The following is a 27,466-nucleotide window of genomic DNA, read 5'->3' on the forward strand; positions in this document are numbered from 1 at the left end:
AAATTCTCGAGTTAGAAACCGTGGTGTTAGGAAGCTTAATTGAAGAGAAGATTCTGATCCCATCTCCCCTGTGAGTCTTCTTTCTCCTGACCTTTAGGGATTATGGATATTGCCCCCAATACATCCTCTTATTCTCTAGAGGGTGGTCACCTTGGCACAACCCCAGCAGGAAAAACTGACCGAGAAGGATGTGCGTGGTTCTTGCACCTTCTCCTCTCCACCTGGCCTCTCTTTATCAGCTTGGGGAGCATCCTAAGAAGGGTGGATGTGACGACACAGGGAGAGACTCAAGGAGTGAGAGCTGGTGCCTGGAAAGGGCTGGGAAGAGAGGAGACCGGAAGGAAATGGAACAGAGACTAGTAAGGTTGCAGGAACACTGGAGAGCTAGGGGCAGTGTCTTCTGAGGAGGCATTCTCCGGAAAAATGAGCTCCCTGGTCCTCTAAGTTCAGGCACTGCTGACCGACGGAAAGTGCAGTGAATTTCCTTATTGCAGACTTCTCAGAGCCTTTGCTATGCAGCTGTGCTTTGGAACTACCAAGACTGAGATATAGGAGATGGCTCTTCCCCAGTAGATCTGTCCACAGTTTCCTGGAGTAGCTACTTGGTGGGTGTGGGAAATAGTACTGAAGAGCTATGTCCCCAGAGTCTGCCCATGGTGACCTTGAGGAAGCACCTGCCGTCCCTAGGCCTCAGTTTTTGTCAAATCAAACAAAGCTGCCTATTACTGTTCATCACGGCTGATGTGTCTGCCATTTGCTTCAAGCGGGCAGGTCATGCCAGAAGGGTCAACCTCTACCCTTCTCCCGAGACAAGACCAGGGCCGCTAGGCACTGACCTTTAGTTATTGCTGGTGATGCGCTGGAGGTGAGACCCGTGGAGGCAGGGAGGACAGACCCTGTGTAAAAGGCATTCTCACAGCAGTGGCAGCAGATTGGAGAGGATGAGGAGGGAGCAAGGATTATCCAGGAGCATCCCTGGAAAAAGTCAGAGGTGGGGTGGGCCTGCTGGAGTTAAAGCTTTGGGAAGATACTCTGTAAAGTCCAGAGTCCTGTAATACCAGGTAACATTCATTCCTTCTGCAAAAATACTCTGAACACTTACTACATGCCTGCCAGGTGCTGGGAAAACAAGAGTGAACAAGACAGATGTGGTCCCTGCCCTTCAGGGACTTGGGCTAGAAAGGGAAACAGAGAAATAGACAATGACCATACATGGGATACCTGGTGACGTATGTGCAGCAGGCTCTGGGAAATGACACCCAGGCTAGAATCTAACGCATGAGTGGAAACTGACCAGGCAAAAGAGTAGTGTCTAGAGCACTTCAGATTAGCATGTGCAAAGGCCCAGAAGCTGGAGAAGGCTTTCAAGGGACCGTCAGCATCTGAGTGCTGTTTCAGCTAGTTCACCTTATGCTCTGAGTAACTCTCAATTGAACATGGCTTAAACAACGAGGGGAGTTATTACCTCCCATATCAAGAGGCCCAAAGGAAAAGCAGTAATAGGGTTGGCCAATTCAGCATCTCAAGTGTCATCAGACACCCACCATTTTTCCATTCTGCCATCCTCACATGCTCATGTGGCTTGTTACCTCATGTGCACAAAATGGCTGCAGCAGCAAGTCCCCACTCAACAACATGCAAAGGCTAGAGGAAAACCTTTTCCATGTCTCTTTGAAATTCTTTCTTAAGAGGCCCTGACAGGCATCCCTCACATCTCATTGGCCACATTTGGGTCACATATGCATGCCTAAGCCAGTCACTAGCATGGCAAATTCTCAGAGTGGGCTTAGACTTATCCAGATTCATCCAGTATCCTCTGAAGTTCAGGTCTCCCTGAACTAGCAGAAAGGGGTATGGCTGTGGGTAGGTAACCATCAGTGTCTTCCACAGTGTCCAGGTCAGGATTACCATTGATCCTAATTGCAATTAAATTGGAGTACTTGGTATTAAATCAGAGGGTGTTTTCCAAGGCTCCCAGGGAGCTGGGAAGAACCCGGGGCTCCAGACATCCACTCTGGCAGATGGGTTTCCTGGATTACGTGATTCCCCAGATGCACATCATCCTAGGCTTTCCCTTGGAAATGGATCCTGGGCCCACGTGTCCCAGCCTTTGCCCTCACCACCCGCCTGTCGGGGCTCTTTCTGCCTGCATCCTAGCTGGCCGACTCTGGCCACGTGCCGCCCTCCCCTTTGCCTGCCTGGGGATCAGATGCCCCGGTGGCTTCGGGTGTCGCCAGTGGCTGCTCCCACAGGAAGGTGAAATCGGATCACTGCCTCTGCCCATCTTGGCAGGAGCCCCTGAGCAGAGCATTAACCCTTCCAGGCCCCAGAGTGCAGGGACAGCAGGGTTGGTCTAAGAATAAGAAGCACTTTGGTGGCTGGCAGCAGGCCGAGCCCTTGACATGCATGAGCTCATTTAATCCTCACGCCTGACTTGCAAGATAGGGAGTGTCAGCCGAGTTGCAGAGGAGGAGACGGGCTCAGGGAGGTGGAGGGACTCATCCAGGGTCACACAGCTGGTAAGCGATGGGGCCAGGTTTGCACCCGTGGGGGCCTGACTGCCCGTCGTCTCCTCTTCTCTCCCATTTCCTATCAGCGTGAAGCCAGTAGGCAGATTCCTTAGCACACACTGGTCCTGGCTAAGGGGTCTTCTTCCGCTCTCCGCCGTGAGTCTGGAGATTGAGTTCTCATCTCTCCTGCCCTTTGAAAACACCTGTCATCTAAGCAGAGCAGTCTGGTCTTCCCACTGACTTTTCAGCCCTGGCTCTGTTGCCCACTGGGCCTCAAGATCTTGAGGCCACAGTACAGATGGAGAGACTGAGGCCCAGAGACGGGGAGCGGCAGGGGCTGTTCCCTCGTTGCCCAGTGAGTCGGCGGCAGATTTTGAGCTGGACCCTGGGTCTCCTGACGGCCAGGGCAGGGCTTCCTGCCTACTAGTTCCCGCCCGGTGACCTTGGTTTATTGATCTGTGAAAAGCGAGGTTGTATTTGTACTGTGTAAGCAGGTCCTGCCCCAAGAGGCTGTGGCTGGACCCCCGGGAGCATGGGCTGGTCCGATGGGGTCCTGGAGCCTGTGCCTCACCTCCTGCCTCCCCTGGGCAGGACTGGGGTGGGACTGGGGCTGGGTGATCCACTCCCAACTCCCCAGCTGGAGAGTGGGAAGCTAATGTCACATCTGCTTGTGTCTCCTGGTCTCTAGGGGATTTCTCTTCACCTGGATCTTAGTCTCACTTGCCTGTCACCTGGCTTCCACCCAAGGAGCTCCTGAAGGTAATTCTCTCTTCTCTTTGTCCAGGGGGAGACAAAGGAAGACAGAGGGATCTGAGAACGCAGGGGTAGGAGACATCAGTTCCCCTAATTGGAACTCAGTGCCTCGACTTTCTCATCAGTAGAATGGAGCCAGTCATTGGCAAATTTCTCTTCCGGGCTTGAAAAAATCACGTTTGATGTTTTGTGAAGGGTAGAAAGGGCTCAGTGCAGAAATGTGGAAAGGGGATGCTTTTGTTCCTATCTAGGGCAGAATGTAAGTTACTTTGGGTCAGTAAGCTGCAGTTGTCCCTCTTTGTCCAATGGGTACCCCCAAGAAGTGCTGACAAGAGGCAGGCACGAAGGCCACAAGCATCACTGCCCACGCCTGTGATCTGCCCTCCCCTTCCCGTGAGATGCCGCTTTTCCCCACTATCCCTGAGGAGCTGTCCAGGGGGCCCAGGCAGCGGGACGCTGGCTACACCACTGCCCATGGAAACTGAAACGTCTCCCACATCTGTTTGTCAAGCAGCCACAATGCTGCTTAAAATAGCAGCCCCTCCCCCTCCTCCACACCCGCCTGGCCTGTGTGCCGGGGCAGGCGGCCGGGCACTCCCAGAGCCCCTGTGGCCTGACCTGGCCACCGGGCAGGGATTGGGCCCCTGGAAGGGGAGGGCTGTGCCCGGAAGAGACTCCTGCTGCCCAGCAACATTTTGTGCAAATGTCATATTTTCCGAGCTTGCTCTTTCCCCCACAGAGTAGGTGAACAGCTGTCCAGAGTCCTGAGTCAGGCACTAGGGGGGTGGTGAGGAGAGCCTGGAGCAGTGTGGAGCCCGGTTTATGTAATAAAGGGATCTTGCTGCGGCCAGCTGGCCGGGTCCCTCCATCTTGGCTTTGGGCTGAATTCGTTCCCCTGTTCCCCAGCGCCTCTCCCCTGATGGGATTCTGGATGTGTCTCCACCCTGCCTTCCAACCAGTCTAGGGCCTCCAGCGCAGGATAGCATAGTGACGAAGGAAGGACAAAGACCCGGGGGCCAGCTGGGTCTTTTATTATAAGCTGTGTGACCTTGGGCAAGCTACTATCGCTCAGTTTTCTGACCCTCCTCTGTAAAATGGGGATAATAAACAGTACCTGCTGTATAAATGATTGAGAGAATAGAGAGAGAGAGAACCCCTGTAAAGCACATAGTAAGTGCTCAATAAATATTAGTTCTTCTTCTTATTGTTAATTATATACCACCTGAAAAGTTTGGGCAAGAACGGCCCTTCTCTATCCCCGTGGAGCCCACAGTGGTCAGAGGCTCCCGGAGGCTTAGCGGTGACCACCTCTGCCAGTTCCAGGTAGCAGAGTTGGGGACTTGGCCCCTGAGCTGCAGGTAGTGTGCAGGGGAGGCCTGGAGACTGCCTGGTGTCAGCTTTAAAACCCACCTGGAGGGCTTCCCTGGTGGCACAGTGGTTAAGAATCCGCCTGCCAATGCAGGGGACACGGGTTCGAGCCCTGGTCCGGGAAGATCCCACATGCTGTGGATCAACTAAGCCCTTGCGCCACAACTCCTGAAGCCTGTGCTACTACTGAGGCCTACTACTTGAGCCTGTGCTCTAGAGCCTACGAGCCACAACTACTGAGCCCGCATGCCACAACTACTGAAGCCCGCGTGCCTAGAGCCCATGCTCCGCAACAAGAGAAGCCACTGCAATGAGAAGCCCATGCATCACAACGAAGAGTATAGCCCCCGCTCGCCACAACTAGAGGAAGCCCGTGTGCAGCAATGAAGACCCAATGCAGCAAAAAAAAAAAAAAAAAAAAAAACCACCTGGAGATGATGATAAGGGAAACCTCCTCGGTGCCACCTGGCCTGGCCGGTTGTCATCTTCCCTGAGGGAGCGCAAGCGGCTGTAAGTTGCAGGGTGCAGGGAGAGATGTGTGCAGGCCTGGGAGCCTCTCAGGGGCTGCCGAGATGGGACAGGGGGCAGTGACTTTCTGTCATTACAAGTGGCTCCTCCCTTTTAAGTTGTTTATAGTGAGAAGTATCTTATGATAGCAAGAGGCTTTCAGTGATTAAACGTATAAAGTATGCTACTACTCACAATCCTTAAACAGTGTGGTTTATTTTAGCTTAGGACTTGGGGACAGACAGAGGTGGGAGAAAGGAGGAATTTGAAGTGAAGTGAAGGCCCTCGGGTCCTAGGGAAGAATAAGAGTCTTCAATCCAAGCCAACGTGAAACAGCAGCCTACAGCTACAGAGTTCTTAGAACATTCTTAGCACTTTGTGGCCACCTCCAGGTCTGGTTTCCCTTGTCTTTCAGGCAGGGGAACTGAGGCCTGGGGGGCAGGAAGAGACTTGGCCAGAGGTACCTGATGCAGGGGTGGGTGAGGATAGGTAATAAGGAAGACCTCCATTTCATCTCCCAGCACCTCGATGAGGTAGGCACTCTTTGCAGCCTCGTTTTACGGCAGAGAGAACTGAGGCTCAGGGTCTGGACTCACAGGTGGTCTTGTCTGGCTCTAAAGTCCAGCCTTCTGACTCCAGAGCCTGCTATGGAACCATTATGCTGCCATGTTACCAGCACCCGGGGTCTCAGTTTCTTCCAGCCCATTTATCTTTCTGTCCATCGACCTGTCCATCTCACAGTGGTTGACCTAGGGTCTACCAAGAGCTGATTGCATTCAGCCCAGTGCACCCCCCTCTTACTCCAGGTGATGAGGGAGAGAGCATTCCACACTCAGGGGTTAGGATGCTGAGCTCAGAGGAGGGGGCCTGAGGACCTTTCCCGGAACCCAGTTCCGGAGGCAGCCTCTCCTTTCCTGCTGAGATGGAGCTCCTGAGCAGGCTTCTGCAGACACTGGCAGCTCAGCCAACTGGAGGAGGTCGAATGACCCGACGAGAGGCAAGGTCAGGAAACCTTTCCATAAACACCCTGGAAGCCCTCCTTTTGCTCTGGCAAGCCCAGCCGGCGTAATTACCAGGCGGATGTGACCTGGCCATACCACGGTCCCGTGTCCAGACGCTTCGCCAGAGGACAGAGGTTGCAGGGATGCCTTGATTACTTCCTCTGCTCTGTCCAAGGCCACACAGGGAGGAAGGGAGTCATTGGAAATGTCCTCTGCCTTCTGTGTAGACAGCAGCTCCCCCAGTCTGCTCCGGCCTGAGAGAGGCTTCGGGGGTGGGAAGGAGACTGGGTGAAAACGATGGTGAAACTAGTCAGGTCCCCTGGACAGCCTTCCCAAGCTCCGGTGACATGAACATTCCTGTCGTTCCCTCACTTATGGGCCAGCTTCCTGGAGGATATGGCTTTCAAGGAAGAGAGAAGGGGAAACAAACCATGGTGGGCAGGCTCTTATACCCTTAGTTCTAGCATTTGGTGATTATCATTATTTTTAATATTAATAGCTCTCCTTCAAAAGTGCTTATTTTGTGCCAGGCATTTTTTTCCAAGTGCATTCTCATTGAATCTTCACAACGTCCTTCTGAGTTTGGCACTACTATTATCCCATTTAAAAGATGGGAAAACCGAGGCACTGAAGTCACAAGGCTAAGTAAGTCGTGGGATTTGAACTCAGGAAGTTTGGCTCCACGGTCTGTGTTCTTAGCCGCTACAGATGGTCCCTAACTTATGATGTTTCGATTTATGATTTTTTGAGTTGATGATGGTGCAAAAGTGAAACTGTACTTCGAGTTTTTGATTTTGATCCTTTCCCAGGCCAGCGATATGCAGTATGATACTCTCTCGTGATGCTGGGCAGCGGCAGCCACAGCTCGCAATCAGCCATGAGATCACGAGGGGCAACAATCAATACACTTAAACCATTCTGAACCAGTACAACCATTCTGTTTCTCACTTATAGTCAATAAATTATGTGAGATATTTAGCACTTTGTTATAAAATAGGCTTTGTGTGAGATGATTTAGCCCAACCGTAGGCTAATGTAAGTGTTCTGAGCCTGTTTAAGGTAGGCTAGGCTAAGCTGTGATGTTCCATAGGTTAGGTGTATTAAATGCATTTTTGACTTAGGATGTTTTCAACTTACCTTGGCTTTATCGGGATGTAACTGTATCATACGTGGAGGACGGTCTGCATATGCAGGATCACGTAGCCAGACGAGGGATTGGTTCCAACTCTGTGCTGTCAGCCACAGCCATGGGGCAAGCAGGTAGCAGCGGGGGGACTGTCCTCACCGTCTGTGCAGCCGGAAGCAGGCCCTGACTGTGTCCTCTCCCCCTCTGCCCTCCCTCTCCAGATGTGGACGTCCTCCAGCGGCTGGGCCTCAGCTGGACGAAGGCAGCGGGCGGCCGGAGCCCCCCGCCCCCAGGGGTCATTCCGTTCCAGTCAGGCTTCATCTTTACGCAGCGGGCCCGGCTCCAGGCCCCCACGGCTGCCGTCGTCCCTGCCGCCCTGGGCACAGAGCTGGCGCTGGTGCTGAGCCTCTGCTCCCACCGGGTGAACCATGCCTTCCTCTTCGCCGTCCGCAGCCGGAAGCACAAGCTGCAGCTGGGCCTGCAGTTCCTCCCTGGCAAGACAGTCGTCCACCTGGGGCCCCGGCGCTCCGTGGCCTTCGACCTCGACGTGCACGACGGGCGCTGGCACCACCTGGCCCTGGAGCTCCGCGGCCGCACCATCACCCTGGTGACGGCCTGCGGGCAGCACCGGGTGCCTGTCCCGCTGCCTTTCCACAGGGACCCAGCGCTTGACCCCGAGGGCTTGTTCCTTTTTGGGAAGATGAGCCCACACGCAGTCCAGTTTGAAGGTGCCCTGTGCCAGTTCAGTATCTACCCCGTGACGCAGGTCGCTCACAATTACTGTACCCACCTGAGAAAGCAGTGTGGGCAGGCTGACACGTACCGGCCCCAGCTGGGACCCTTCCTCCCCCGAGACTCTGGCACACCCCTCACCTTCCAGACCGACCTTGCCCTGCTGGGCCTGGAGAACCTGACCACTGCCACGCCAGCCCTGGCGTCACGGCCAGCAGGCAGGGGGCCCAGGGTGACTGTGGTGCCTGCCATGCCCCTAACGACTAGCACCACAGGCCCGCACCAGCCCGTCACAGGTGGAGGCCCAGCCCGGACCCTCCTGCCACCTGCCAAGCTGTCAGCCAGTGGAGGGCTGCCTCCCGTGCCCCCAGCCTCTCCTGCCAGCTCCACCAGACCTGTCCAGCCACTGCAGAAGAGCACAGCCACCAAAATCCCCAAAAGTCACCCCACCAAGCCTTCAGCCCCTTCTCCTTCAATTGCCCCTGTCAAAAGTCCCCGCCCCACCCAGAAGACAGCTCCGCCTTCCTTCACAAAGTCAGCCCCACCCGCCAAGAAGCCGGTGCTACCCACTTCCCACCCAGTTCCTGCCAAAGTCTCCTGTCCCACAGTGAAGCCCATCCAGAGGAACCCTGTAACGCCCAGATCCCCAGCACCCAGCGCCCGGCCCCTACCTCCTGCTGCCAGCTCCTCTAAAAAGTCTTTTCCCCCAGTGGTCCAGGCTGAGACCAAGTTGAGCAGTCGTGTCAGTGAGCCGGCTCCTGCCCGCACCAACACACACAGACCTCCCCGAGCCACTGTCGTGCCCCCATCACCTGCCCCCAGTCCTAGTGCTTCCAGGACTGCTCGGCCACAAGCCACAGCGATGCCTCCCACCCTCGCTCCTGGTTCAGCCCCCACTGGAAGCAAGAAACCCACTGGATCAGAAGCCACAAAGAAAGCCAGATCCAAGAGCAGCCCCTGGAAGCCCGTCCCTCTCAGACCTGGGAAGGCAGCCAGGGATGTCCCGTTTAACCATCCGACAACTGGGCCGAGCCCCAGACGGCTGCGGCCCAGCCAGCAGACCACCCCGGCCCCGGCGCTGGCCCCGGCGCGAGTCCTGTCCTCCAGCCCCCAGCCCATGAGCACTGGCTCTTCGTTCTTCCACCTGGTGGGACCCACACCTTTCCTGCTGCTGATGGGACCTCCGGGGCCCAAGGGAGACTGTGGTTTACCGGTAAGACTTGGTGGGCTGTGCCTGCTGCTTGGCGCTTGAGTGGGTGACGGGGGCAGTTAGGCAGTTGCTCCTGGTCAGGGCAGAGGAAGTGAAGCAGCTTAGAGCAGGGAGCTGGTTACAGGCAGGGCCTTGACTCCACTCCGGGTCCCCCATGCCTCCACCTCGGCTGTATTCATGATGGCACATCCTGCCCCAGATTTGTGATCCCCTGGGGTGGACTTGGGTCTGGTGGCCCCCTCCAGGTAAGAGCAAACCCTGGGCTTTGGTTAACCCAGGCCCCAAGTCACTCTTTGCTAGCCTCACTGTAAAGGTTGAGTGGCTTAAGGAAAACCACGAACTGACTGGCCCCAGTCTCCAAAGGCCAGCTGCCTGAGCCCTGGAACAGGGTTCCTCCAGCCCACCAGCTTGTCTGCGAGTTTCAGGCGAAGGTCGCACATGGGTAGGGCTGAGTGTGTTTGGTTTCGCACGTGCAGCATTGTTTAAAAATGTTTAATAAGTTATTAATATTTTTTGAAATGTGAGAGATTTCTTCTAAAAGACTGGGTGACTGGCCTTTCTTGGAAGAGGGAGAGATGCAGTGGCCCGTGGGCTGCGGCCGGGTCAGGGCTTCTGCTTTAGACAGGACAGGCCCCCTCCTGTGTGTGCCTGCCCACACGTCTCCCGCTTGGCCTTCAAACCCAGTCCTTTCATCTTGTTTCTGTTACCTGCCTGGCTCCTGTAGACATTTGATTTGTGGCCCCTGGTAGAGGAGTTTGGGGGTGAGGAGGGTCAGGGTGAGTCCAAGCAGTCAGGGAAGAGAGAGAGAACATTCCACGTGCAGGAAACGGTCTCAGGGTCGATGCCTCCGGCATGCCTGGGACTGTCTCCAGGGGCAGCGACCTTTCTGCAGCTGGAGGCCAATTCCTCCGGGTGGGGAATGATGAGATGGAGTTTCCAGAAAGCCCAGGCCTCTGCTCTGTTCTCCTTCCTTGGAGATGACCACCGTGTGGGTCCCTCCTTCCCGGGGCCAGGTCGCCCACCAGGCTCTGTGCTTGGGTTAGGCTCCCCACAATGTGGAGACAGTGGCAGATACTGGGAATTCCCAGGCCTTACAAACACACTTAATGAGTTTTAATAATCATTAGGAATAATATTTATTCAGCCTGTCTCCAAGGGGACCGAGAGCCCGTTTTTATTATAACCATATTGTAGAACTTACGGAAATTGTATGCATTGCTTTGCGATTATGTCAACATTCTGCTCAAGTCCCGTGTTCTGAAATTGGCAGTGTATGGAGTGGGGAGCCGAGGAAAGCAGGAGAAACCCTTTTCACCCCTCCAGGCTACCCAGTCCTACTCAGGCACCAGGGACCTTTGGCCTGTGATAGCTCAGCTTCCCAAGCTGTGGAGGGGTTGGCCTCACTGGCTGTGAGGTCAAAAGGGGGTGAACTGTCCCCCTCTGATAGAGGGGGAGCGAAGTTTAGGGTCTCCACCCCGCCGAGTGGAGGAGGCCAGCCCTGTCCCCCAAGGCTGTGTGTGATGTGGAATGAGGGAGGCCGTGTCCAAGCCAGCACAACTGGAGCAGGAGCAGGTTTTCAGGGTGTAGACTCTGCCTCTGGGCCTTTCGGGTGCCTGAGCCTCGTACTTTCCTCCTGGGGTTTGGTGATGTGGGTCAGCAGGAGGTGAGGCCTCCTGCCAGATCTGGTCTTGAACTTCCCCCCTGATCGAAGAAGGTGCTTTAGTTGACCTGTTCAGGGGATGGATGCTTAGGGACCATTCAGTTCACCCTCATCATTGGGCGGGTGAGGAGCCTAGAAACCTGTGTCCAGAAAGGGCCAGGATTCACTCAGAAGCCACACAGCACGTAGGAGGCAGAGCTGAAGTTTACGCCCCAGCTCCAGACTCCAAGATCAGCACATTCCAGTCCCCGCTCCCCCCGCTCCACCCGCCCCGCCCCGAGTGTCTGCTCTGAGACCCTAGGACTCAGAGCTGAGAGGCTGCGGGCTTCAGAGCTGTGTCAGGCCCTGTCCTTGGTCTCAAGTGAAGAGTTCAATGTCTAAAAAGTCTTCTGTTTCTATACCTATCACGTTCATGAGTTACTTCCACTCACGTGGCATCTCCCTTTAGGACCTTGTAGAAACTGATCCAGGAGGGTAGGATGTGTGTACTAACCCCTCCTCTACAGATGAGAGGACCAGGGTTGGGGAGACAAAAGACTTGGCCAAGGGCACGCAGCATGTTCTTGCAGGAGGAGCTGGGCTGCAGCTTCAGTGAGGACCATGGCTCTTCCTTCTCCAGCCCAGAACAGATGAGGGCAAGAGGGAAGACATCAGTGTGCCCGGGTGCCATCCTGCCTCATGTCCTGTGCTATCCCCTAATCCCACCCTCCCCCCAGCTTGGAACCTAGTCTCACTCCAGTAGGAACCAAGAAGCTTCTAGAAGCTTTGTCCAGTCCGTTGTGGCAAACTGGTGGCGAACTGGTCATTTATATTTCACCAGATATCAGAAATTATTCATTGAGGTGGCATCTTTGAACAGCAGTGACAAGAACTCGTGTTCCTTCTGTTTTCTCTTATCCCCGCCCCAAACCCTCAGATACATTCAGGATCTAACCCCAGCAGAGCAGAAGCTGTGCTGCCCGGGACATGAGGCTTAATTGTCCCCAGTCTGGGTACACGCAGACCTGGGTTTAAATCCTGGCTCCACTCCTTACTAGCTCTGCGGCCCCAACCCACTCTAAGCTTTGGTTTCTGCAGAAGGTAATAGCTCCCACCTCCTGTGAGGAAGCCAGTTGAGGAATCTCCAGGGCTGCCTTGGAGTTTTCGATTTGCTGGGTGATTTGGGGAACTTCTTTCCTCTCCCTGGGGCTGTCTCCCCTCTATGACCCAGTGTTGAGAGAGCTCCCTTCTTAGAAATGACTGCAGGACCTTTCAGAGCCTGAGAGGTGTTCAAGGCTGTATCTGGCCAGTTCTGCATGGTTCTCGAGGGGCACGGGACAGACTGGCAGAGGCTGAGACAGAGCTCTGGGCCCAGGCCTGCCAGGAGTTGTAGCACTGAGGGAGGGAGCTCTGTGGGAGCCCCAGGAGCGGGGGGAGCATGGAAAAGCTGAGCTTGGCCCCGGGTGACTAGGGGCGGGGAAGCTGTGGTTCACAGAGGCTGCACAGAAGCTGCACAGAAGCCCCACGCCCAGGAGGAGGCGAGTCAAGGCCTTATTTATTCACGATCAGGCTGCTGGCATTTGCACGCCCTTGCACTTTTTCCAAGCGTCACCTCGGGGAGACCCGGCCGAGCGCCTGGCCCACAGCAGATGCTCCATGACTATCTGGGAGATGAATGAAGGAATTTGATCCTTACGAAAAACAGGTTGTCCTGACACGCAGGCCAGGCTCTTTGAGGTTACACAGATCTTTGCTGCCGGTGGGGTAAGGAGGCGCTTGTAGTGCAAGAGCACACAGACTTTGGATTTGGAATGACCTGGGTTTGAACCATTCCCTTATCCAGCCATCTTTTCATTCTTTCAACAAATGTTGAATGAGCGCCTTCTAGGTGCTAGGTGCTGTGTGACCTTTGGCAAGTCACTTAACCTCTCTGAACCTCAGTTTTTGGCCTCTGTAAAACAAGGGTATGGTACCACCTACCTTTCCAGAGTTGTGTGGGTTGTCTGAGATGAGAGGCATAAAGCACCCAGCTTTAGAATATGGGTCCCAGTGGATGTTTGTGGCTGATTGTTGATGTGCAAATGGTTGAGGTAGGGGCATTGTTGCCCTAAGAGAACCAAGAGGTTCTGGCACAGGAGGGCCTTCATGCCATTGGCAGTTAGGAATCAGGGCTAGATCTTGAGCAATTCACCCCTTACACTGGTATCATCGAGAATCCAGGAGAATGGAGGGGCATTTTGCTTTGTCTTTGCATATGATTTTTGAGCTCCTGCTGCGTGCCAGGCTCTGTGCTAAGCAGTTTGCGTGCTGTATCCTGTGACCCCAGGCAGAGAACGGGGTAATCGAGGAGAGTTTAAGGAAGGGATTATTTACAGAGGTGTTGGCGTCATCAAAGGAATCGACAGGGGCTGGAGAAGCACATGGGGTCCAACGTGAATTACAAGGGGAGGGGAAGGTGTTGCTAGAAGCCAGTGAGAGTTAAAACATGAACAGGGGTCTCGGACAAGAGCTGGGACCAAACTATAGCCCAGCAAGGAGGGAGCAGGGAGAGAAATAGCCCACCCACCCTCTCCTTCTACTGGAAGAAGAAGTTTCTTGCTGGGGCCTCCCATTGACCAAACTCAGCCAGAAGCAGAGAGCAGGGAAGCCTGGCAGTGCAGCCTGTAGAGGTCAGCTTCCCAGGGCACAGAATGGATCTGGGAAGCAAATGGAGAATAACCAGCACGCGTATACGTTATCCTGGGGAAAAAAAATGGGCATTGTATTCCTATTTTACAGCTGGGAAAACTGAGACCCAGAGGCATAGGGAGATGAAGTAATCTGCTCAAGGCCTGTCCCAGTAGGCCCTTCCCTAGGACAGAGACTGGGGAAAGCTCAGTGCCCTTTGGGCTAACCTTGGGAATAATCGTGAGCTCAGATGGTTAGAGATGGGAGGGCCTTTTGAGATCTCTTGCCTCCCCCACCAGGCGGCAGGCACTGAGCAGAGGCCCAGAGAATGAAAGGTCATTGCGCAGGGTCACCTGGCTGTTAGCAGCGCGCTCAGGACTGGACTCAGGTCTCCCAGATCCCAGGCCTGTGAAACCTCTCCTTGCCTGCTGCCAGGGGCCATGCCAGCCAGGACTTACTTCCTTCTGCAAGGCTTGGCAGGCGGGCTATTGCAGCTGGACACAAGGGTGGACTTGTTCCGGGGGATGGGGTTCCCCTAGGCCTGGCTGTTGGATGCCAGGACCCTTGGGGGAAGCCCAGAGCGGCTGCTTGGTTGTTTCCATGGCTCTGTTTGCGTGAGCCCCGAACCCAGGCCTCGTCCACCTCCCCCAGACAGGCCTGCAGCCCCCGCTCCCCTCCCCCTCAGCTCCAGGCCCTCTCAGAGGCCCCGTTGTTTGCAGCGTGGAGTGGAAAAATCCCACCCCGGCCTTGTGAATCATCCCGGAGTCACCCGCTCAGGCTTCAGGCCCTGGAAAGAAATGGCAGCGTTTTTCCACTGCACGGTGAGCAGGCAGGGTCTCGGATCAAGCGAGAAGGGCAGGGGGCACCCAGCCTCACTGAGTGTGGGAGGGTCAGGCCTGCCTGGGGCCGCAGCTGGACGGCTGGGCTGCCGTGTCAAGGAGTCCGGGTGTGAACTGACATCACCAGGCGGGGCCGTGGGTCCTGCCTGGCACTTAGAGTCTGTTTTGCAGATGTCAAGGATGAAGTCAGACTCCAGGCTGGATGCCCCCGTTTCTGGGGCAGGAGAAGTGCCAAGAGGGTGTATCCAGGCCACTGCAGTGGTGGCCCTCCCGGGGTCCACCAGGGAGCTACACCCCACGGAGACTGTCCCTCCCTGGAGCCCTGCACCAGCCTTCACCCCTCTGGGCCTTGGCCACCTTCTCTGGGAGATGGACATGATCTCACCTTTTCTCTCCCACTGGAAAACCTAGAGGAGGAAATCACCACAGAAATTCAGGGAACGCCAGTGTTGGGAAGGTTCTGGGATAGTCATTTCACAGATGCCCACAGAGGGGAAGGGAATTACCCAAGGTTGCCCACCTAGTCACAACGCACCTGGCCAAGATTGTCTGTGTGGAAGCTGCCCAGGATAAGAGAACAAGTCAAATGATCCTTGGTTGAATCCGGGCTCTACCTGTTAGCTGTGTGGCCTTGAGCAAATCACTTTGCCTCTCTGAGCCTCTCTGTGGTTTCTCATTCGGTCATGATAAAGATACCTGCAGTAATGCTTGTCCTCAGCCCCCTGCATTTCCCTTTGATTCTGGGTCACCTGGAAAAATAGGGCCGAGGAGGACCTTCTAGGAAGGGGAATCTTTTGCTCTCCCCCCAAACAGATGCTGAGGAAGGTGGCTTAAAATTTTGAGTTGGGGAGGTTCCAGCAGCTTGCTTAACAGAAACAGCACTAACTTTCTGGGCGTTAACTGTGTACCAGGCACTAGGATTTGCACTTTTTATAGATTATCTGTCAGCTAGGTGCTGGTACAGCCTCATTTTACAGTTAAGGAATGAAGCCTTGGAGACCGGAGGGAGCTGGCCCAAAGCCACACAGCTAGTAAGTAAGGGTGCCCAGTGTGGACCCAGGCCCCTGTCTTATACTGTATTCTACTGCTTCCCAGGGAGGAGCAGAGAGTAGGCTGGCCCTGAATCTCAAACCCCCAGAGGTAGATATAAGACTAGAAACTGTCCACCCAGCCCCTGGGCTCTGGATGGAAGGAATGCTGCCTGCTGCCAGTTTGGCCAGAGGTACCTGGAGGCTCAGATGGCCAGGACTTGCACTGGGTCACGCAGCAGCCTCCCTCCCTCCAGCCGGGGCTCTTTCCAGTGACCCTGGGGCCTTGGTACCCATATCTGCCTGTCTGGATCTCTCTTCTGATTTTTATTTATGGACGAGCAAGCACGTGGTGTTCACGGACCAGAACTGTGAATCAAGGCTGCCCAGCGTGAGATCTGGATTAATTACCAGCCAAATCGTACTGGGTTTTCAACACCGATTTTAACTCTGGGCAGGAAACCTGGAATCTCGTTGATGGTTATTTGAAACAAATGAATTCCCCAGGCCTCACACATCCTTGAAAGCCTGGCTTCCTTTGAAGGCTCTGTGTTCAGTTCTTTACATCAGGCACTTAGTTAATCCTCATTCACTCCTTTGGGGTAGACAGGGCAGTAGCTGTGGTAAAGGAGAACCGTGGAGACTCAGGCTGAAGGCCTTGCACCAAGTCTCCAGCTGTTAAGTGGCAAGACCAGGATTTGAACAAAGGTCAGACTGCAGTTTAGTAAGTCTGCTGGGCTGACTTGCTTCCTATGGGAAGGGAAGAGAGATGAGGCCAGACAGGTGCTCCCTGAATGCCATGCTGTGGGGTTAGGCCCGTCTTATGTGGGGAATGGGGAGCCATTGAATGTTGTTGAGCAGGGGGAATGCCTTGGGAAGGTGAACCAGGCTGTGTGGAGGAAGACTGGAGGGGGGAGAGGGCGGAGGCAGGGAGACAAGTGAGCGGGCTGTTGCAGGTTCTCAGGGTGTGGTGATGAAGGTTGGACCCGGCTGTGACCACTGGAATAGATGGAACATTTGAGTGACGATTGCATACTAGGCATTGTGTTATATGTTTACCATCTCATTTCATCCTCGCGATAATCCTATGAGGAGGGCATTATTACCCCATTTTATAGGCACCGGCTGGTTAAGGAACTTGCCCAAACCCAGCTGGTAGGTGGCAGTACTGGGATTTGAACCCAGGCCTGTCTGATGCAACAGTCTTTGCTTACACCCTTTATGCTACACTGCCTCTCCGTGGTGCAGAGATGCTGGTGTGACCTTGGACAAGTCCCTTCTCTCCTGAGCCTCTGCAGATAACTTGGCTGAACTCTGAGGTCTCTTGCTGTTTTATTTTATCAAACATTTGGCTGAGCCTTGGGAAGAGAGAGATGACTCATATCCCACTAGTTCCTTTGAGGAGACCATGGTCTAGTGGGAGCAACAGGCTTCTAAGCAGATAATTCCCCAAATATAATACAGTGGCCTTTAAAGCAGAAGGAAAGAGAGGACTTGGCCCAACTTAGGGGAGGGATCAGGGAAGGCTTCCTGGAGGAGGCGACACCCTAAGTTAGTTGAGTAATAAAAGATGAGTGCTTCAAAGACCAAGAAACAGCAGCTGCAATGGCCTGAAAGCCCCAAAGAGCATGCATTCCTCAGGTAGGTACCTCAAGGGATCCCTTTTCTCAACCATAGGGTTTCCATGTCCAGAGCTCTGGATAGCTTTGTTGAATGACTACATGATTCCATTCTCTTCTGCCACTGGGCACTGATGCTGTCTTCTTGCTTTTTATTCAGGGTCCGCCTGGGCTGCCTGGGCTCCCTGGACCTCCTGGTACACGGGGTCCTCGGGTAAGTGATCACGTGCTGTCCTTTTGAGTTCTGGTAGGCTCTGTGTCCTGTACCCCATTGCCCCTGAAGTCTCAGCTTTGCTGTGTGTCCTCATGCTGCCTGGCACCCATTTTCCACTTTGTCCATTGGAGTGGACGTAGGGCTATTAGGGGGCACTGTGTGGCCAGACGTGGCATGGGACAGTGAGAACCTCTTGAAGAGTCTATGCTGTCTATTGTGGGTATCACCCTTGGCAGCCTGGAGTGGAGAAGGGGTTTCTGCCCATCCCCTCAGCTGATGGGCTTTGGTGTTTGTCCAGGAAAAAAGCTGACTTGGGAGAGCATGACACTTGCATCCATCTTCCCATCTCTGCTGGGCCAACCTGGGGTAGCGATGCTGACATAGGCAACCAGATGGGCCATGCCAGGGACGGGGTGAGCTTCCCACGCTGAGAGGTTCAACCAAAGTCTGGAGGATGGTTTGGCAGGGCTTTGGTGGCTGATAGGAGCTAGCCCGAACCTCAGAGTGAAAAATAGCTCTGGTCTGTTATGCCTGGCATGTCACTTAATGCTGTCTTATTTGATCCCCTCTCCTTCCAGGACCCCTATGGGCCAGTATGACCACTCTCATTTTAGGGATGAGAAAACCGAATTACTAGGAAACGGAAGAGCTAGGACTGGAACCCAGGCTCTTAACCATATAATACTGGGACTCTTAGGGGTCCTCTTGGAGAGAAATCTGTCCTTTTCCCAAGAGGGCTCAGACCCATGGCGCCTGGCATCTGTGCCCAGGCTGAATCAGCCTTTCCCACGCTGGGTGCCTGGCGAGGCCCTGGCAGAGATAGCTGCCTGGGGCATATTTTTAGCTCTCAGCCCAGCGGATGGTTCTGGTTATGCAATTACTCGAGCCCTAGTTCCCTCCAGACCTGGCCCTGTGCTCCCTGGGCCCAGGGCTCTGGAATCTGCTGTCTGAAGTGGCATTTCCTCCCGGCTTTGGAGTCTCCATGGAGCACTTGCCCAGAGCTGGGGACCACAGAGGTATCATGGACACTGCTGGCCAAGGGACCTTGTAGCCTGGGACCAGGATGAGACCCCTGGACGTAGCAGTCTGCCTGGGCCTCCAAACTCCTCCTGAGCCCCGAGCCTCTGTGCCTTTGCTTGGACTGTCCTCTTGACCCGGCATGTCCTCCTTTGCAAATTCCTCCTCCATCCATGGCTCAGATCAAATGCCATCTCCTTCTCTGATGATCACCTCCTTCTTGGAGCTCCTGCGGCAGTTAACTGCCCCTCTGGATGGCATGGCTCCCTTTGTAAAAGCTCACATTGACCACTGAACTCTGTCACCTGAGTGGCGTATGCAGGATCTCATCCCATCTTCCCAGCCTTCCCGATAAGTAAGTTCCAATACTATCCCCATTTTATAAGTGAGGAAACTGAGGCTCAGAAAGGTTCACTTGCTTTGGATAAGTTCAAACATAGAGTAAATGCCAGAGCCAGGATTGAACCCGGACGGTCTGACTCCAGAGCAGCAGACAGTCTGACTCTTAAACTACCTGTTGCGCTAATTTTTCCATCAACTCAACTGAGCCTCTCTGGGCCAGAGACAGGCCCTGTTGACTTTTCTTTTTCACCCAATGCCTAGCAGAGTACCCTGCGTGCAGAAGGTGCTGGGCAAATGGTTGCTGATGGGTTCTAGTCTGGGAGTCAAGAGCATTTCCCCCAAGAAGCTGTGTGGCCTTAGGCAAGTCCCTTCCCTATTCTGGGCCTCAGTTTCCACATCTATAAAACACTGGATCATGGTAAGGCATTTCCATCCAAAGTTCCTTCCAGCTCTGAAATTCCACAAGTGAGGGAATGACTCTCCTGACATCCCTCTCAGGCTTTCGGAGTACTCCCCACTCCCTGCTGCCCATCACCCTGTTTCTAGACTGGAAATTCCATAGATCATAAAATTCCAAAGATAATAGAATGCTGGGATTAAACAATCCCAGTTCCTCTGTACAGATGGTGGTTCTGGGGCTCAGGGAGGGTCAGGGCTTTATCTGAGGTCATCCAAAGCTCTGTGGCTGGCCCCTTTCCACCTCTGCATACTCCCCTGACCCATCGAGGGGTGCTGGGGAATCCCTAGGCCCTCCCTCCACTCGGCTTTCTGGGCTGCAGCATTTGTAGAGTCGGTCTGCTTGGCTTCCAGTCAACTATGTGATTCATTTCTCTGCAAGGCAGTGGCTGGAGAGGGGTGGAGGAGTGGGGATGGGAGAGCAGGAAGCCCTCACCTTCACAAGCTGCAGATGGGGTAGCCGAGCGCTCTAGCCCTCCATCTTTAGGGCAGCTGGGGGCACAACTGGGGAGAGGTAGTCAATCTTGACATTGCCCGGCACAGCCCATGCCTGGTTCTGGGACGCTAGATGTGAGGGTCCCCTCCTCAAACAACCCCGTCCAAACTTTTCCCAATTCAGGCTGAGCTCTAAAGTTAGATCCCAGGAGCCCAGGCTGGGGTGAAGCTCTGAGGTCTTCCAGATTCCTTAGACACCATGAGTCCCTGTCATTCATGGAACTGATGGGGAGACTGAGGCTGGAGAGAGGGAAGGCTCAGAACTGGGACCATATTGCATCTAGGTGCCAGGAGACAGCGTTTGGTGAAATATTGGGAAGGGGCTGGAGGGTTGATTATTTTGGAGGTCACCCATGACACTGTTATAAATTCCCCAGACTGAGTGAGCCTCTCAGCTCGGTTCCTCCTCCACATGGATGGAGAAGGGGAGGGTCCCAGCTCAGGCGTGGAGGAAGAGGGAGGTGCCTTGGGCGGAACGTGACAGGCTGCAGCTGGGAAGTTGGCCTTGAAAAGAGAGGAAGGAAGCAAATTCATACACAGCCAGATGAGTCAAGAGGGGCCAGGGACAAGGGCAGTGTGTCTAGTAGGGGGCACCCCTCGAGGTGCCTGTCTCCATCCCCAATGCCTCAGATTATTCCTGTTGGACAAAAGACCCCCAGAAAGTACTCAACTCTTAGGACTCTGTTTATATTACTGGGCTGCAGGACGCTAGCCCAGGGCCTTTGCAGAGAAAGTGGACATAAGGCCCCAGCTGTTGTAAGGGAGATTCAAATATGGCCTGGGAAAATCCAGTGCCACGAATAAGCCTTGGACTTGAAGCCAAAAAACTGGGTCCCGGCCCTCTCTTGGCCGCTACTCTGCTGTGTGACCTTGGCCAAGACTCTTTGACTCTCTGAGTTCAGTCTTCCCAGCTGCTTCGTGGTCCCTGGGGGACCCTGTAAGCTCAGAGCGTGTAGGAACCTAAGGGAGAGCTCTGACTACGTGTTGTGGCCACAGGAGGGATGCCCCTTCGTTCAGAGCGTCCAAGTGCTCCCTTGACTGGGCTCGCAACTCCAGAGACTCATACAAAGTCCAGTTGGGGTCTGAAGTCTGGAGAGGTTCCCTTTAGCAGGAAGAGTCCCAGAAGGTTCCTTGGAGGAGGTGGCATTAAAGCCAGGCCTTGAAGAATGGGTTGGGTTTCAGCTGGAGGGGATGGGTGGGAAAGGCATGCCAGATGATGGAACAGCATGACAAAAGTGACACAGAGGGGAAGTATCTATAGCAGGCATGGTCAGGGCAGCAAATAGCTAAGTGTGCTCTGAGCCCGAGGAAGCAAGTGTGGGAGGGGCTCATGGGGCCAGGTGGAGAGCGTACGGAAAGGTGGTCACATTCAGGGGTTAAGGGCTTGTGCTCTGAAGCCACACATCTGAGGGTGAGATCTAGCTTTGCCCCTTAGCAGCTGGGTGACCTGAGAAAGTTATAAACCTCTCTGAGCAACAGCTTCCTCATCTTGAAAATAGGAATCGTGGTAGCACCTGCCTTGTGGGTTAACAGGATAAAGTGAGATAATGCATGGAAAGTGCTTAACACGGGGCCAGGCGTCAGGGGAGCCTCTCTGCAAGCAGCTGCCATGGCCAGACTGCTGAGACTTGGCTAGGGAAGACCCAGCGGATGGGTGGGCGGAAGTGCCAGGCCCTGCTCTAGGAAGTGGGATGACCCCTATTTTCCCCTCATCTCTTTCTTCTTTTCCCTTTCAGGGTCCTCCTGGGCCTTATGGAAATCCAGGCCTCCCCGGCCCTCCTGGAGCCAAAGTGAGTGTTTGCTGTGGGGTCTGGAGGGAGAGCCGTGGTATGGATGCTGGGGTTAGGGCTGCATTGGGGGAGCTTCTTTTCTTAGAGGCTCCTGGTGGTCGGGCCTCAGGGTCACTGTGGAGGATCCGTATCCAGGCCACAAGCACTCCCTCGTGCCTCCCAGGTGCCAGGCCCTGTACCGGGCTGGAGACAGAGTGAGGAGTTAAGAGTTTAGCTTCTGGTGGGGAGGGGTTGAGGGGGAGAAGGGCAGCTGGAACCTAAGGCCCTCAAAGGGAGTGGGAAGAAAGGTCATTTGCTGCTAAATAGGGAGGGCTGTGAAGGTCCAGCTCGAATGTACGTGTTACTGGGTCATAAGACACACCCTGGGGAGGCATGTCAAGTTTTGAGCTCGGGAGGGACGTGGAAAGATCATGTTTGAGAAAGACCCTGGATGCCGTGTGGAAGATGGACTGGGGTTGGGGGGGACCAGAGCAGAGGCAGGGAGACCTGGGGTGATACAGGCCAGCGTAGGGGTGCGGGAGGAGGGGAGTGGGCACCTTGAAAATGTGGAGGTGAGGTAGGGAGGACTCGGTGATGGACGAGAGGAGAGAGATGGTGACTCCCTGGTGTTAGCCTAGGTGACCAAATCGAGGAACCGGAAGAAGGAATGTTGCATTTGGGAATCTGTAGACCGGCCCGGTGGAGATGATTCGCGGACATTCTGAAACTCAGGAGAACTCTGAGCTGGAGATAGAGCCCTGGGGGGTGGCCAGCACAGAGATGCCACCTCTGGACTTTAGATGGGACCAGAAACCCACGTGACTGGTGCTCTGATGAGTGTCGGGGGCTCCAGCCCCGTCCACGGTGGGGCATGGAGTGAGAAGCACCAGGAAAAGTACGGGGCCAGCATTATTTAGGATACAGGGAGAAGCCTCGAGTCATGGCTGGAGAAATAGGAGGAGGGGAAGGAAGACACAGGCTCGGGGAAGCCAAGAGCACAGCATCTGTGCCGAAAGAGTGTGGGGCAGGCCAGGACAGGCAGAGGATCTGCCCAGCTGTCAGCTGTGGAGTGGCCACGTGAAGAGCTCCCCTGGGCCTTGGTTGGCCTGGGCTCAGGGTCCTTCTTTGCTAACGCATTGCAAAGGGCTAGTGGCTTGAGGAAGGCCGCTAACTGACTGGCCCCAGCTCATGCAGCGATTGACGGTTGAACATCCTCCAAAGGCCAGGCTTGACTCCTAGGGAAGAGTTCCTCTGCCCTCCTTGTCCAGAAGTTTGGGACAAATGTACACAAGTAGCCCTGCATGTATGACGATATGGCACCAGAGTGCCAGCGCAGAGCCCTTGCACAGAGCTGCGGGAGCCCCTGCCTCCACCCCTGTAGGTGTGTGACTTCGGCCAGGGCTGGACTGGGGTCCTTCCTTGGAAGGCAAGCCCAGAGGCCTCAGGTGCTTAGAGGCCAGCAGCTGCCTGGAGGTGCTCTGGATTTTAACAAGGCAAACACTGATGATAATAAGCACCGTATATTGGACCCTTACTGTGTGGTAGGCACTCTGCATGCACTTCATGTAACCTGTCTCACTTGATCCCCACAAAGACCTAATGATCTCATTATCATTAGGTGATAGGTGGAGCTATTGCACCCATTTACAGATGGGGAAACTGAGGCTCAGGTGGATTAAGACACTGTCTAAGAAACGGCAGTGGCACCTGCCCCCATGGGTCAGGCAGAGAGAGGGGAGCTCCTTGGAAGACTTCTGCTTTGCAGAGGCCTCCGGTCTCCTAGGCCATGGCGTACATCGAGATGCTGAGGATTGGCAGCTGTTTTGATTGCCAGGTTTGCTCAGGAACACGCCTTTCTTGGCCTGGTCTGGGACTGTCTGGTCCTCCCTCCCTCCCGCTCCCAAACATGATCCTCTGCTTCTGTGGCAGCAGACGCTCCATCAGCTTCTCCCCGGTCCAGGCTGCCCCACACTGTAGCGCCTCAGCTCCAGTCTGGGCTGCAGCCCGCCCCCATCCTGCCAGCAGATGTGCAGAGGCAGGAGGAGGACCCACCAGCTGCTGTCCTCGCCATTTTGAGGAGCAGCTCTGGGTATGGTGAGTGAGGCTCAGACCTAGCAGGTGAGTCTTCCTGCTGCCACATGGAGCTGGGACCTGTGGACTCAGGGCCTCACGGATAGGCTTCCAGCTTGCTTCTGTGTAAACAAATAAGGGTGAGGGTTCCAGAAAATACACTGGAATGGGAGTCTTCTTCTCCCATTAGAACTTGCATAACATGCCAAGGGGAAAAGTCATGCCCTTTACCTGGACACTTGGTTGTGAGTCTAAGGAGTGAGCAGAGGTGGATCCAGGACAGATCAGTTGGATGGGAGGCCCAGTCTGCTGGGCTTTGGCCCTGGGCAGCTCTCAATCTGTGGCGTGGCCAGGACAGGGTTAAAGAGAGGCTCTTCCTGGATGGAATTCCTGACTTATCCAAGATTGGAAGGGAATGTCGTGGATCTGCAGGAATAGATGTGATTCTGGGGAGAGGGTCCTCACTGTTTACCAGATCCTTTCTGGGTCTGGGAGGAGACCTGGTGGGATTGTAGGGCTGGCCTCCTCCAGGCTCTGTGCTGGCTCCTCCTTTTCCGCACGGTGTTGGCTTCGAGAGCTGCCTCTGGGGCCCCCATCCGTTCATCTTCCTTCAATCAACAAACATTTATCGAGCACCTACTATGTGCTTTTGATGGAAAAATCAGCCAAACAGGCAGGGTCTGCGCGGTGGCAGGGAGCCTGCCCTTCGTCCGGCTGGGTCGCTGTGTGGTCGTTCCTGTGCTGTATTTATTGAGCCCTTGGGAGCTTATGGCCTTGTGGGTTAAAGATCCCCCTGCCAGACTAAGGATGGGAGAGATTGGTGGACTGAGGAATCAAAAAGGGGAGACAGAGCAAAGGTGAGGCACTTCATCCCTCTTGAGGTCACAGAGGAGCAAAGACCCAAAGGGCCAATGACTTACTGGGGTCACTTGCGGTGACCAGCAGTGGCGGGGCTGTATTTCGGGTCCTTGGGTTTGCCAGTCGGAAGACGCTTGTCAGGACTGCACAGCTGGTACAGACCAGAGCCAGGCTTCAACCCCACCTGCCTGCTCCAGAGCCCAAGGCTTTCCCCATGAACCACATACCCATATGCCCCACGTTCAAATCAATCAAGAAGAGTGTTTGTCAGGTCCTGCAGGGAGTCAAGATCAAGGACTTTGAGAATGAAGCAGAGAAGCCAGAACCCTGGGTGGATGGCATTAGCTGACCTTGGAGGCCCAGGGTTGAGTCATGTGTCCAACCGACCCATAGTTATTGCTGCAGGAAAGCACAGTGGTTAAGCACAGACTCTGGAGCCAGACGGTCGAAGTTCCTGTCCCAGCTCTGTCACCTTCTAGTTGTGTGACTGTGAGCAAATTATTTGAACTTCCCATGCCTCAGTTTCCTTATCTGGAAAATGGGGTAATAAGAGTAGCTGCCCCCTTGGGTTGTCATGAGGTGTAACTGAGTTAAGAGCAGTGCTGGCCTGTGGTAAGTGGTCAGCTGTCAGCATGTTCAAGGTGCCCGGCCTACAATGGGGCACAGACAGGGACGGTCGCTGCCGTTGTGGAAATAAGCTGACCACTCCATGAAAAGGGCTCCACGTGAGAGGCACTGGGTGCTCAGAGACCCCACAGAATGGCGATTAACCTGGTCTGGGAGGTGAAGCCTGCCTTCCCAGAGGGTGGGAAAGTTGAACCAAGGTCTGAAGGGCAGCAGGCGACCAGGCCAAGGGGCGGGAGGAGGCTGGGGAGGGCAGCAGGCCTGGTGGGTGTGCTAAGACTTTTGGACTTTATCCAAAGAGCAGCAGGAAGGTATGAGGTTTTTAGCAGACGTGACACGATCAGATGGGGTTTGTGAAGGCCACTCAGGCAGCTTGAGAAGCTTGGTCGGTGGCCAGCAAGTTGAAGGGTGACCAATGGGGAGGCCTAGAGCTGCCCCGATGGTGATGCTGATGCTGAACCAGGGGAAGTCAGATGGGATGCAGGGCCCAGGTGGGGTAAGAAGCTCTGGGCCAGAGGCGGGCAGGGCTCCAGCTGTGCCTGTGCTGGGCGACAAGGCACCTGGCCCCACTCTCCCTGGCAGCCGGCCTCCTCTTCCCTCCTCTGGCCTGCTCGGTTTGCAGTGAATTACCCAGGATTACTAGGGGCCCTTGGGCACCCGGGGAGAATAGGTGGGCAAGAGGGGCCATGCTCAGTAACCCAAGTGACTGCTAGCAGAGCTGCTAGAAGCTGAGGTGGAGCCAGCCCTTACAGGATTCTCGGACCTCAGGCCCCAGCCTCCCTTTCCCCTTCCTCTGATGACTGAGGTAGGGCATACTCATTAAAGAAAATGTGGAAAAGTCTAGAAAGTATCAAGAGGAAAGCAGGCCTCTTGCAGCGGCCTTGCCCAGTGACAGGCACTGACTGCGTTTTGAACAGCCTGTGGGCCAGGGACTGGCCAACAGCTTTACCTGCTTTGCAGGGTGGATGTTACTACCCCCATTTTACAGACGAGAAAACTAAGGTCCAAAGTGGCTAAGTAACTAGCCTGTTTCTAATAAGTGTCAGAGACAAGATTTGAACCCTCTACTGTCTGACTCCAAAGTCCATAGTTTTAGCTACAAGTCTATTATTAGCTCCATAGCTCTTTAGCACTGTTGGTTAAGCAATATCTCTCTCTCTCTATATATATATATATCTAGATATATCTATATATTTGTCTATATATCAATATATATACACACACATAGATACATGCATACGTATATATGTATGAATAATTTAAAATATGCCTTGCCCGTAAGTGCTATATAGTGTTTAGCTGTAATTTTATTAACAATTGCCTTCTAGAAAGATTGAACCAATCCATGCCACTGCTAGCATTAGAGGAGGATGTTTGAAAAAGATAATTCATTATTGTTTTCAATTCACTTCACTGCATTGATCATCTTTGAGAAGAATGTTTTTCTTACATTTGTTTTCCATTTGCATTTCACCATTTATGAATTTTTATTTTTGGGGTTGGGATGTTATCTTTTTTTTTTAAAATTAATTAATTAATTAAATTTATTTTTGGCCGTGTTGGGTCTTTGTTGCTGCCCGGGGACCTTCTCTAGTTGTGGCGAGCGGGGGCTACTCTTTGTTGCGGTGCGTGGGCTTCTCATTGCAGTGGTTTCTCTTGTTGCGGAGCACAGGCTCTAGGCACGCGGGCTTCAGTAGTTGTGGTGCACGGGCTCAGTAGTTGTGGCTCACGGGCTTAGTTGTTCCGTGGCATGTGGGATCTTCCCAGACCAGGGCTCGAACCCGTGTCCCCTGCATTGGCAGACAGATTCTTAACCACTGCGCCACCAGGGAAGTCCCAGGATGTTATCTTTTGTTATTGACTTGTAAAAATTATTTGTGTTTATATATGAAGGCTTATTAAGCCTTCATCTACCTTACAAGTATTTTCAAATTTATTGTTTGCCTGTTAAGACTATTCATGATGATTTTCACAAGTGAGAGTGTTACCTATTTTTTTTTTTTTTTTTTTTTGGACTAACAATAATAACTAACACTTATTAGGAACTTACAATATGTCAGGTAGTATGGAGAGAGCTCTACCATATGTAGAATGTATGGTTCTTTACTTTAATACTTAGACATTTCTTTCCCATAGTAAACCAGAGAGGTATTCACTTATATTCCTAGTCATTTTATAATATCATTTGTACTCTTAAAATTTTAAACCATCTGGAATTAATCTTCATGGGAGTGGGTATGAGGTATAACTTTATTTTTCCCCCAGTAGTTCATTTATTAAATAACTTTTCCTGCACTGACTATTATATGATAGACCAGGGTCTCCTTCAGGCCATTCAAGTATGTTTCATTCCTGTGTTTGTATATTGCTAGTAAAATACTATTTTATGACATTTATTAGCTTTATGCTGTGTGTCTCCCTCCTCCACTTAAAAAAAATTGTTCTGGCTATTAAATCTGTCAGATAAACTTTATGCCCATCTTAATAATTTCCTTAAAAAACTCCCTTGGGGTTTTTCTTGGAATTGTATTAAATGTGTTTATTAATTTGTGAAGAATTATCATCTTTAAAATATTAACTTTTCCTATCTAAAACCACGGCATATCTTCCCATTTGGCTGAG

At 53.6% G+C, this 27,466-nt stretch overlaps 1 protein-coding gene across 10 annotated transcripts in view; it reads left to right on the top strand.

Annotated features, from left to right (window-relative positions):
* The window catches only part of COL27A1 (collagen type XXVII alpha 1 chain), a 186,584-nt gene that overhangs the window by 47,209 nt on the left and 111,909 nt on the right, over positions 1 to 27,466 (top strand). For all 10 annotated transcript variants that reach the window (XR_009503756.1, XM_059925413.1, XM_059925421.1 and 7 more), the window contains 4 exons: positions 3,199 to 3,269; positions 7,487 to 9,210; positions 17,160 to 17,213; positions 21,260 to 21,313. Coding sequence is in view for 9 of the 10 variants with exons in the window: in XM_059925413.1 (XP_059781396.1) it covers positions 3,199 to 3,269; positions 7,487 to 9,210; positions 17,160 to 17,213; positions 21,260 to 21,313 (1,903 nt within the window). In the remaining variant the exon portion in view is untranslated. The remainder of the gene's footprint in view (positions 1 to 3,198; positions 3,270 to 7,486; positions 9,211 to 17,159; positions 17,214 to 21,259; positions 21,314 to 27,466) is intronic.

Source organism: Balaenoptera ricei, chromosome 6, assembly GCF_028023285.1.
Source record: "Balaenoptera ricei isolate mBalRic1 chromosome 6, mBalRic1.hap2, whole genome shotgun sequence".
NCBI classification, from domain to species: Eukaryota; Metazoa; Chordata; class Mammalia; order Artiodactyla; family Balaenopteridae; genus Balaenoptera; species Balaenoptera ricei.